The sequence below is a fragment of the Schistocerca cancellata genome, chromosome 8, assembly GCF_023864275.1.
Source record: "Schistocerca cancellata isolate TAMUIC-IGC-003103 chromosome 8, iqSchCanc2.1, whole genome shotgun sequence".
Classification (NCBI taxonomy): Eukaryota; Metazoa; Arthropoda; class Insecta; order Orthoptera; family Acrididae; genus Schistocerca; species Schistocerca cancellata.
Window position 1 is genome coordinate 428,366,856 of NC_064633.1, and position 13,003 is coordinate 428,379,858.

Here is a 13,003-nt window from a genome sequence, read left to right on the forward strand (position 1 = left end):
ACGGTCTTGGCGTGCATCCGTGCGTCGCTGCGGTCCGGTCCCAGGTCGACGGGCACGTGCACCTTCCGCCGACCACTGGCGACAACATCGATGTACTGTGGAGACCTCACGCCCCACGTGTTGAGCAATTCGGCGGTACGTCCACCCGGCCTCCAGCATGCCCACTATACGCCCTCGCTCAAAGTCCGTCAACTGCACATACGGTTCACGTCCACGCTGTCGCGGCATGCTACCAGTGTTAAAGACTGCGATGGAGCTCCGTATGTCACGGCAAACTGGCTGACACTGACGGCGGCGGTGCACAAATGCTGCGCAGCTAGCGCCATTCGACGGCCAACACCGCGGTTCCTGGTGTGTCCGCTGTGCCGTGCGTGTGATCATTGCTTGTACAGCCCTCTCGCAGTGTCCGGAGCAAGTATGGTGGGTCTGACACACCGGTGTCAATGTGTTCTTTTTTTCATTTCCAGGAGTGTAGTTAGTTAGTTGTTCCACAGTTCAAATTCATGATAAACGTTATCATATGTAATATGTCAACAGAACAAGTGTACGACAATTACATTTAAAGAATAAAAATAATAATATTTACATGGGCACTAGTTGAATATCCGCAATTAACGACAAATAATTGCTACTGAAGAATTACTCTCTGAGACAGAACGAGCTGTCAAGAAGGAGCATCTTTAATCTACTATTAGAAACCCTTCTGCTATCTGTCAGGCAGTTTATTTCCACGGATAGACTATCAAAGAGTTTTGTAGCTGCATATTTCATCTTTCCTGTGCCAAAGTTAGACTACTTAAAGTATTGTACTGGTGAATATTTCTATTATTCTCAAGGCACTGTTAGGCTGTGGTTAATATTTCCAGCTGTTTGAAGAGATATCTGCATCGACATCTACATAAACAGCTATATATACCCATTGTAAGCCATTGTGTGGTCCCTGGTGGAGGGTTCACTCTGAACCACCATTAGTAATTTCTTTTCCCGTTGAACACTCAAGCAAAGCGAGGGCAAACCGATTATCTGCTTATTCGTGAACATAAACATTTCTGTCGCAAGGAAATGAACTGAAAATATGTTCAAGAGCTCTGCAGCAAATCGATGTTAATGATATTGGTCTGCAGTTTTGCGAATCGATCATTTTACCTTTTTCATAATATGCAGGAGTCATCTAAGCTTATTTCCAGCACCATACCTACGGGATGTACCACATACACACTTAGTTTTAATTATTTTCTTCCGCCCAATAAATACATTTTGCATAATTTCTACAGTCGTAGAACATTTTCCTATAACACATTAATGCATGAAAATACTCACTCACTTAAAGTGAAATATGTCATCTTCTCTGTTTTATCGCCTCTGTTACCTCAGTATCAGTTACACAAGTTAAATGCGTTTGGTAACCCTTTATGACGGTAATATGTCTCGGTATGATGATACGCGCTTTGCTTTATTTTAACCCCTTCAGACCATCTGGTAACAACAGTGTATATTAACGTGTTCTGTGTATTAGCTGCAACAAAAGGAATAGTATATTTCCCAATGGAAAACTAAAGTACCCATTTTTGAACATTCAGCCTTTTTATCATGCCCAAGTGCTGCCAGCTGTTTGGCATCACTATGAAAATAATCAGGAAGTCAATTTAGCGTGACCACCAGAATACACAGACGTCGTTGGTTCGCTATATTCCACTGTGTAATTAAATATTTTTATTGTTATTTTGCATGGTAACTATTGAATGACCGTTCTGCTAGTTACTACAATACAGAATATTTCGAAATCCGTTATTTTAGTTCATGAAATGGACCCAAGTATATTTTGGAAACGGGTACATATTTTTGTGTAGATCTTAAATCTAAAATCATTAAAAGATTTCGTAAGAGCATTATCACATAAGGAAAAATGTTCCTCCCTCCAGAAAAAATTTAGGTCTTAATGGGTTAAAACACTTCAGTCGTCTCTGGAATAAAGTAGTTTTTTTTATGAGACGTTTTGCTATCATCATGAAGAGTTCTCACTCTTTAAATTATTATGATAGACACTATTAATTTACCGTCATTAAAGTATTCATGGTATTGTTAAACGTTATTCTACACCTATGTGTTGTTATAGTATGCTACACAGAACTTGCACTGACACGAATATGTGTACATATAGAGTTACCTAATATGACCTAACTTCTGTATTTAGAAATTTTTACCTCACTGTGGTATGGTGCCGGGTGGTCTACAGTGAGAACATCGCTTATCTTATGTGATACTATCTTCATTGTGTCTGGATGGTTGGTATTTATCTATTGTATGTTTACTTGTTTTAATAAGTCTGGTTGCTAATGTTTGTTTGGACAATCAATATGTGTTTCTCTTCTATGGTTGCGTTTATTATAAAGTAGTTGTCTTACTGGGCTAGGAGATACTTATTGTTACTGTAACTGGATATTTTTATGTCACTGTCTATTGTGAAAAGTTGGAGTTTTCTTGGCGACGTGTTCTGACATACTGACTGCCTGCTGCCATATTTACAAACTCTTTTACATTCTTTATACCGTAGTTCAAATTCCGTAGTGGTCTATCCAAAGTATGCAGCATCGCAACTGTTTCACTGAAGTTGACAAATGCCTCTTTTTGATATATGTCAATGTCATCCCCGTTTATAAATGTCCGAAGAAAGAAATGCAGAATAAATGACCAAACAAACATTAGCAACCTAATGTTATTTAAACTAATAAAATACGCAATAGATATATAATAATCCCCCCACACACCATAAAAAAGATATAATTTATGAATGTACTCACACTAGATAACCTACCACCGTACCACAGCGAAGTAACAACTTATACAAAAATCACTCGAAAAATATAAAAATATACAAAGAGCTATAGCTCTAATTACCACCAATACAACACAAAGTATTAGTGCGTATTGCAATATAAGAACAAAGTAACGAGACGGCAGGGAGTCTATACAAAATAGAGACATAAATATAAAGTGGAAGTGCTGTGCACGAAAATCTTATAAATATGGGTGGTAGAACGTCGAGAGTGGTTTTAATTAGACTTGCACTACAGTCGCACAAAAACGGTATAAACCCATACAACTAGTAAAATAGGTTAGCTTACTGACATCCGTATCCTCAAAGTTGGTAATTACAGTTGTCGAAAAATTATCAGAATCTAAACAGTGTAGCATGTCTACAGTTTGGTTTTGCCAGGTTAAGTGTTCATCAGCATGCATACCTAACACTTTACTATTTTCTAATGTGTTTATCATTTCTTGTAAGGATACGATGCTAATAGGATGTGGGATATATTTGCTTGTAAAAATTGGATGAACTACATTTCTTCAAAGTTGTGTGATTTGTGCAAAACCTTTCAGCAACTTCCACAAAAACATCATTTACTGTTTTCTCTGCTGATGATTCTTTGATTTGCTTAATTACAGTGCTTGTAACACCGGCAAACAGGACTTATTCTGCCTCCTGATTCAAATAAAATGGTAAATCATTAACTTCAGCAAGAACAATAACGGACCAATTGTTGGATCATGCGGAACTCAAATTGTATCGTCTCCTCATGTAGATGCTGTGGCTTCACTTTATATATTACTGGGATACCCGATGGTAACTTTCTATGTGTGGTTTCAGGAGTAAGAACTAAACTAGGAATTTGCTTAACTGCAGAAAAACTTGACTTCTGCATACAATATTATGGCTGAAACAATCAAATGCCTTCGATAAGTCACAGATATTTTATCGTTTAAAGAGTTTAAAATGTACCTTACGAATGCATAAATTACTGACTCACTAGAACGGACCTTTTCAAATCCGAATTGAGAAGCGCTATGTATCCAATTAGTACCAAGTGAGCGAAAACCCTCGAGTACATTGCCTTTTCAAGAATTCCAGAAAATGATGTAAGGAGCGGCACTGGGTGGTAAATTTCTCAACTGTAGAGTCATCCTTTTTATACAGAGTTGTCAATGACATCATACGGTTTTTCGGAATAAACGATATGAGTCAATGAAGTATTACGTACGTGACTAAGACTATTCCGTGTCATTGGACCACAACTTTTTGATGTCTTATTGGAGATACTATCCTAGCCATATGAAATTTTGATTTTACAGTCATGATGATCTACCTAATTTGAGATGCAGATGTTACAATCATTTTTTTTCATTTGCATACATACCACAGTATAGTATATTGTAGTGTAGTCAAGTAGAGTGTTGCAAGGAGTTATAAATTCTCAGAAAAATACGATTACGGGTATACGGTGTAGGGAAATACAGGTAATGTACATGGTGGGGCTGAAGTATTTCTACAATTACCTGTATTTATTTTATAAAAGCTAAAGAACTTATAAATTTGCGGTTTATAGCAAACGAAAGAATAAATCACCAAATAAATTAAGGATGACGTTTACCTTCAACATTTGCACCGTTTGTTGCTCGAAGAATGTCTATCCCATATCGCTTCCACATCATACGTTTGACAACATTCCTTGTGAAACACAAGCAACATTACTTGTTATCCTTCCTTTTAATGCATCCAGATCAGGTACGTATGTAACGTAAACATTGTTCTTTAAGCACCTAAACAAAAAGAAATCTCAATGCGTTACGTCTGGTAATCTTGCAGGCCAGTCAGTGGGGCCATCAAGCCCAATTTACATTTCAGCCGGTTTCATTAATACTCGTAATATTTCTAATATGCAATATACAGTGTACCATCTTGGTGAAGAATCACGTCAGGCAGCAAGTCTCTCTGTTGCTGTTCTGCAAATTGTTGTAGCATAGTTAGCTATTACTGATCTTTCGGCCAATAGGAAGTGTCAAATGGCTCTGTTGTGCCAGAAATCTCACCACGCAGTCATTTTAGGGGACTCCCTAACGTGGCATAAAGCAACGTGTAGACTTTCCGAACCACATGTCCTTACATAGTCTTGGTTAATTTTACCTGATTTGGGGAAAGTAGCCTCATCTGAAAAACAGATTCGTTGAACGTACTCATTGTTCGCGTCGATTCGGGTCTGTATCACAGTCGCGAAAGCTGCTCGACAAGTTCTATCACATGGTTGTAACGCTTGTCTAATTTGGATCATTTGTGCATGCGGATGCAGTCCGTTGTTTAGAATTACTTTCACTGTGGTCTAGGGATGTCTAAATTGTGACATGCGCGTAGAGTAGATTTGGAGGGCTTCGTAAGAACGCCTGTTGCACAGCACCGGCATTTCATTCACTTACTGAAGGACGGCCTATTCGAGGTAGATCCAACACACTGACAGTCTGTTTAAGCGTCGTGTACCATAGAACAATACTCCTTCTGCTAGATGCTTCTCTTCAGCACTTTCTTCGAAAACTTCACTGCACAGTAAATAGCAATTTTGTCTCGCGATACCAAAGACTATACTGCGCCTCCTCGTTACGTGATGCCATTTTACAACAGCGATTGTAGTGGCCGCCTCTACCTGCGGCAAAGATATATGCGCTAACTTAGTTAGTTATTCTTTCATTTGTCACAAACGACGAATTTATAAGTTTTATAGTTTTCGTAAAACAAATGTTGATAACTGTAGAAAGACTTTAGGCCACCCTGTACAATCTGTGGAAGGAAGGAATGGGAAAAATTAGAGTAGAAGATGAACAACGAGATATTCGGACTAAAAATGGTGCATATAACGATGCAGTCATTATCTTCTACTGTTCAATCTCTTCACTGTATAAGCCAAGATAGTAATAAGAAAAAGTAGGGTTAGGCTCAGGTTGAATGGATAGAAATGTTAAGGTTTGCTGGTAACATTACTACTGGTAACATTACTATTAGTAAAAGTGAGGAAGCGTTACAGGGCCTGTAAAATGGAATTAGCAGCCTAAGGACTGCCCAACGCTGGTTGAGAACAAAGTTAACAAACACTAAATTAATGAAATGTAGCAGAAATTAAATTCACGATAAATTTAATAACCCAACTGGGGACCATGAGGTACACAGATTTAATGAATTCTGCAAAATAACAGATGGCTGACGGAGCAAGGAGGACATAAAAAGCAAACTAGCACAGATAGTAGTTTCGCTACGGAAATGAACTACTGTAGAATCAAATATATCCCTTAATTATAGGAAGATATATCTGGGAGTCTACATTTGGAACACAGAATTGAATGGAAGTTGAGCCACGGACTGTGGAAAAATCGAAAACGAAGAAAATGGGACCGTTTGAGAAATGGTGCTGTAGGAGGATGTTGTAAATTAATTGAGCTAATAAAATGAGAACTATGCTAATTCTCTGTGGGATCGGGGAGGGAAGCGGAATGTGGCGAACGCCGCCAAGAAGAAGAGATAGCATAAGATATCAGGGAAAAACTTCAGTAGTACCAGAGGGAGGAGTACCAGCTAAGATACGCACGGGAGCACATAGAATACATTTAACAAGCAATAAAGGGGAAAGAGGAAAGAGATGAAGGCGAAGAGAGTCCGTCTCACTGATATTAAGATATCACTTTGTTTTATACAATAGTTTGAAGATATTTTTTCCTTGGTCACTGCATAACTATGTTCACTCCGTGTGTCTGTTTATCTTGTAAAAAGACACATAATGTTCGTGCACATTCTTCCATGGAGTGGAGGGAGTTTAAAAAGAAGTATGACTTCAGCATTGTTTGAAGTTAATTTCACTATCGATTAAATTTTTTAATTACTGTGTAGATGATGAAAGATTTTTATGACTCCTTTCCACGCAACTCTGAGGCTGGACTACGTCATTTTATAATTTCGAAAAGTATCATGACGTGTTTTCGACTACTAGCAACATAAAACTCACACTTGCTTCAATGATAGTAAAAATCTAGCGAAGCAGCTATAGCGAAGTCATACAAATGTTTTGTCTCGCAAGTTCTATGAATCAGGACAGAATATCAGTTTGACGAAAATTGAATATCTGTTAGTTATTGTATTGAACCAGATATGAAAAACCGTAAAACTTGAATTGAGAGATATCAGACGGAATAGCCGAAGATAGATGTTTGTGAGACTCATCTTCAAGGACCTGGCATCTATAAGTGAGCCGAAAATTTATGAAGATGGACTGCATTTTGGAAGACAGGCAGCTGACGATAAAAATACAGCACAAATTGTTAAATGATATTACCAAAGAATGGTAACACGCTGAGAATAGGAGGTAAATAGAGCTACTGATGTTTTGGAACCTTGAAACAAGGACAATTTAACCAGTTTAGGAAAGTGGAGCTGTTTGAATGCAGAACTTTCCCGACGATTTATAGCCTAATGACTAATATATGTATGGTTGTCTTCCTCACTGGATCATTTCTTAGTGGACACGTTTATTAAGTGCTTTACACACATTTTACTGCTAATGGACTTCCCTATCATTACCCTTTGGTATTTCCTTACAGGCGGAAGTATATCGCTTCTCCATCTCGTGGTCGAGGATTTTACCAACAGGAGACCTGGACGTAATCAACCAAGCCGGCATCGATTACTATAACAACCTCATCAATCTGCTCCTCGAGAACGGCATCGAACCAATGGTGAGACCAAATCTTTTACTCTCCAGAAATGTGGCATGTAGTTCTTAAACAGCCTCGATTGTAGTGTTGCGTGAGCTCTTTTCACCTGGCCTCAATGAAATGTGAAAACAAAAATACTGTAGAATATTGTTTGGCAGTCAGAGATTGCGCATCACGTCAAATCAACAGATAGATAATTAGAATCAGTTTCTATTCTAGTATTAGGTGAGAATATTAAAGTAAGAATTTCAATATACTCTGTCGAAGAGTGTACTATACAATGCTCATCGTGATACCTAAATATGGAGATGTCACGTTGAAACCACATTGACAAGGACTGATAACCAACGAGGAACAAAACTAAAGGATGTTTTAGATTTATTGAAGAAACTATTCTAAACATAGACCTTCAATCATTTACGGATGCAAAGGAAAACGTAGATGTCTACAATATAACGTTCGGTTCATTTCCTCCCTGATGAATGTTGCCTTATGTGTTAGCGAGTGAGTCTACCAAGTCAAATAATTAAATCTGTCCCTAAATATCTCCCTTTATTTGCTCAATGACAAAATTGAACGTATAAAACCATAGTAGTTATTGTATAAAGTTACAACAACATATTAAGTTATCTGTGGTTCATGCAAAAAATTAAAACCCTTGGCATTGCAATTCATTGGTACTAGGGCAATAATATGTGTATAAAATAGTAGTAATTACTTTTCTGTAGCCTACAGCTTCTGAATGTCGAAGAGGACACTACACATACTGGTCATAATCGATTTCGTCTAAACTTTTAGTTTATGCAGGGCATGCCCAGAAATAAACGTGACCCAGGCGGGAGCTCCAGATGGCCAAGTGTTTAGCAAACAAAAGCAGTTCTGGTGCGAGTCGGGTGAGACATGAGTCATTATTATTATTATCGTATGCATCAATTACAGTAATACATATTTACAAAAACAAAGAAATATATATAAAAATTAACATTTGAAATTATATATAGTACACAAGTTTTAAAACGGCTCAGACTACACTTGGATGTTGAAGGACTCGATCCAGTAGAGTGCCTCGTGGGATGCTTGATGGAGCTTCTCAATGCCACCAGGGAAGTGTCTGATTGGACAGTCATTCACAATGTGGCTCATTGTCTGGGTGTCACTACAGTCACACACACACTGTCACTTGAAAAGCACCACTTGTGCACGTTGTATTTGCACCTACCCTCTTCAGTCCGATATCTGTTTAACTGCACCCACACCTCCCTTGGTTGGTGGAAGCCGGGAATTGGAACTGTTGGTTTGTCTACAAATTCGTGGTTTCGGGTTCTTGAAGCTTGTCACTCACGTTTCCACTCTGCGTCCTGGTCGAATCCTGTGGATAGCATTTGGACTCTCATTTCATATGCTGGTGTTCTTGATTTGAGGCGTTTTCTGGGCAGTGATAGCAAATCGTCATGAAGAGGGATCGAATTGTTTTCAGGAACTTGCTGACAGAGGTTGTAAAGAGCAGCCTTTCGACGGAGGTCTGGTGGACAGATGTTTGAAAGCACTGGTATCCAGCAACTAGGTGTAGACCGGACTGTACCACTAATTACTCTCATAACTGACTTCAATTGCACGTCTACTTTCACTACGTGGGCGCTTCGGAGCCAGACTGGTGCACAGTATTCTGCTGCAGAGTATACCAGTGCAAGGGATGCTCCTCGGAGGACTGATGTGGTTGCTCCCCATGTACTGCCTGCCAGCTTTCTCACAAGGTTCACTCGTGCTTGTTTCTTCTTGGACATGTTGGAAAGGTGTTTTTTGTATGTTAAAGTTCTGTCCAGAGTGACTCCCAGGTGTTTTGGGCTTTCTTTGTATCTGACTGTGGCAAGAGGGCCGAACTGTTGACTGATCTTTGCTGATGAAATGCGATTTGAGAGGTGGAACAGGCTTACCTCGGTTTTAGAAACATTTAGTCTCAGTCGCCATGTCTCAAAGTACTCATAAAGTTTAGTAAGTCTGTTCAGCAGGTGTTCTTCACATTCTGAAAGGTCTTCACTCTAATATGAAATTGTCGGGTCATCTGCATATTGAAATTTTCAGCATGTCAAATTCGGCAGGTCAGCTGTGTAGAGCGTCTGGAGCAGCGGAGAAGGTATAGAACGGTAATACGAGAGTCTTGGGTTGGATCCCGTAAGCAGAAACTTTTTGATCTGTTCTATTTTTAATTCATACCATACTTGCACTGAAAACAAGGGCAATATTGCTCAGTATACTTTATTTATTAATACGAGGGCATTTCGAAAAGTAAAGATACAGTGGCTCACAGTTCTTAAACAGAACATGTATTTAGAAAACGTCCGTTTCATCTTATTAACTGGATTATTTGTTGTTTTTCCACATAATCACCCCCATTATCCAAACATTTGTTAAGTCGGTGCACAAGCTTTTGTATCCCACATTCATAGAAGGTTGCCGCCTGTTGTCGGAACCACATGTCAACTTCATCTTTGGTCTCTTCATCGCCATGGAATGATTTTACAGCAAGATGTAACTTCAGGTAACGGAAGACATGGAAGTCGGTGGGCGCAAGGTCCGGGCTGTATGGTGGACGGTCCAATACGTCCCATTTGAATGGTTTGAGTAGTGCTTTGGCTACGAGCGCTGTGTGAGGCCGAGCGTTGTCATGAAGCAAGCGGACTCCACTTGTCGGTATTCCCCTGCGTTTGTTTCGAATTGCCCTATGAAGACGTTTCAAAGTCTGGCAATATACAGCAGCATTAATTATCGTTCCTGGAGGCATAAATACCAGCAGAAGAATGTTTTGTCTGTCCCAAAAAACAGAAGCCATGATTTTCTTCGTTGAAATCGACGTTTTGCATTTCTTGGCTTTTGGTGAATTCGAATGCCGCCGTTGCATTGATTGTTGCTTGGATTCAGGTGTATGGTAATAAGCCCACGTCTTGTCATATGTCACGAAGTGATCAAGGAACTCATCACCTGCTTCAGCACAGCGTGTAAGGAAGTAGAGTACAAAGCCCATACTTTTCTTTTTGTGTTCTTCAAATGGTTCAAATGGTTCTGAGCACTATGGGACTCAACATCTGAGGTCATCTGTCCCCTAGAACCTAGAGCTACTTAAACCTAACTAACCTAAGGACAACACACACATCAATGCCCAAGGCAGGATTCGAACCTGCGACCGTAGCGGTCTTTGTGTGTTCTTCCGTTAACAGTTTTCGAACCCAGCGCGCACACAATTTCCGTACCCTAACTTGACAGTCACAACGTCGTAAAGAGTTGTCATTGACACGTCTGGTATGATCTGATGCAATTCTTTCAATGTCTATTCACACGAATTGCTTCCTCCGTTCTCTGAAGAAGGGCATCAAAGATCACAGATGGCCAACCTGTTATTTGTTCGTCATGAACATCGGTCCTACCTTCAGAGAAATGACGACACCATTTCGTTACATTTTGTCGATTCATAATGTTATCATAAACAGAAACAATTTCAATGTGAATATCCACTGGTCGCTGACCTTTTGCATGAAGAAAACGTATGACGGAGCGCACTTCGCATTTGGCGGTATTCTGAATAGGTGCAGCCATTTTAAACATGACCTACTCCTACCAGAAGCAACGTTCAACTGCCGAACGACCGCGAGGAGAAAGCTAACGGTTCAAGGTTAACACCAGTGTTGCCAACTTGCTCGCCAAACTCTTCTGTTCCTCTGGCGTACGTTGCATCTTTACTTTCCGAAATACCCTCGTATATTTACAAAAGACGTGGAAAGAAGAGGCAAAAGAAAAACTGGCACTGAAAATAATTCCAGAGAACGGATTATACTACAGGATGGATCAAATAAAAACAGCACGGAGAACAGAGTTGGTTCAAATAGCTCTGAGCACTATGGGACTTAACATCTGAGGTCATCAGTCCTCTAGAACTTAGAACTACTTAAACCTCACTAACCTAAGGACATCAGACACATCCATGTCCGATGCAGGATTCGAACCTGCGACCGTGGCGGTCGCGCGGTTCCAGCCTGAAGCGCGAGAACAGAGTTCCAGGGTACAAAGAAACATAGTAGAGGAAAGGAAACACAGTACTAACCTGACTGTAGAAGATATGAAAGTGACCACCATTCATTTCTTAGGACTGGACAGATGGAAATGCTGCAGTGTCTTCCGATATGGTCTGCTGCAGTTCTTGAAGACTACGACCGTTGTTGCGACGCACCTTACTTGAGGGCTCCCAACAAAAAGTAATCGCTCGCTGACAGATCAGGCGTCCTGCGTGGCCACCCAGGGCCGCGACCAGACCGACCTCTGCTAACAACTCTGTCAGGCGTGAAGACAATGTAAATGTGCTCCAAGATTCGGCCGCCTGTATGGGCAATTGCTCCGTCCTGTTGGAAGTAACTATGGATCTTTTCCTCCTCCGTTAATGCCGCCTCAAATGGTTTCAAAATGTTGGAACTCGTGCGGGTAATGTTTATTTGCCCCACTCTCTCTTAGCGTCACGAATACTCGGCAAATAACTTTTCTAGAGGGGTTATAATTAAAGCCTACAGGACATGCGTTAGGCTTATTTTGACAGTCAACAGTCCTCCACAGCTGCATTGGAACAATAAGTTCCTCTTTTACGCGTAAATCGTCAACTGTTAATAGAAGAATCTAATTTTATATACCAAGTTCTCGCCCTACAACCGCTTCCTAGCAATTTATTTGCAGTTCCAAATGTTTATTTGTCTGTCTCTTTTCGACGCTTTTATGAAATTACTAATTAAACAACATACTGAACGTTATTTTGGTTTCTTCCAGTACAATTAACAGAAAAATAGAAAAGAAACCAAATTAAATGAAAATTTTCCACGTACGGACACTGACGCACATCCCGTGATCTGTCCACTGCACCAATCGCTGCCTTGAAATTACGTTAACGTAAATGGCTCATGTCTAACCCGATCAGAGCCAAAAAAGCTTTTATTTCTAAGCTCTTTGCCTTCTGAAACTCGTATTTGAGTCACTTTCGTTACTGGCAAGCCTACGTACACTACAAAACTGAAAGAAAACAGTGATGAGCACACGTGTCCACCTCGTAAGACTCTTCCTGTACGCAAAGAGATGCTTTCTTTTTAAGACATTTCGACTCCGTTGACGTGCATGATGGTTTTTCACCAATAAAGTATGTAAAACTAATCTCCTATTTTTCTGCGTCAAGGATATAAAAGGCATTTGTTTGGGAAATGATGAGATAAAAAAAGCAAGGAGGAAGAGAATATTTCTGTAACAGCTAATAGGCATGATAATCTCAACATTCCCTCATAATGCCGAATTTATGACCTGAGTACTGTAAGTATTACAAAAGCTGTGTAGTAGATTGACTGTCATAAAATATCTTTCAAAAAATGTTACTGTAGAATAATGCTACATCTGAAAAAAATAATAATGCTCAGAAATACGACAAAATACAATGGTTCCGGAGAGT

At 39.7% G+C, this 13,003-nt stretch overlaps 1 protein-coding gene across 1 annotated transcript in view; it reads left to right on the forward strand.

The window, feature by feature from the left end:
• LOC126094820 (myrosinase 1-like) overlaps positions 1–13,003 on the forward strand; it is an 83,728-nt gene that overhangs the window by 19,539 nt on the left and 51,186 nt on the right. Inside the window, exon 3 of the mRNA XM_049909396.1 lies at positions 7,417–7,551. Within this exon, the coding sequence (XP_049765353.1) occupies positions 7,417–7,551 (135 nt within the window). The remainder of the gene's footprint in view (positions 1–7,416; positions 7,552–13,003) is intronic.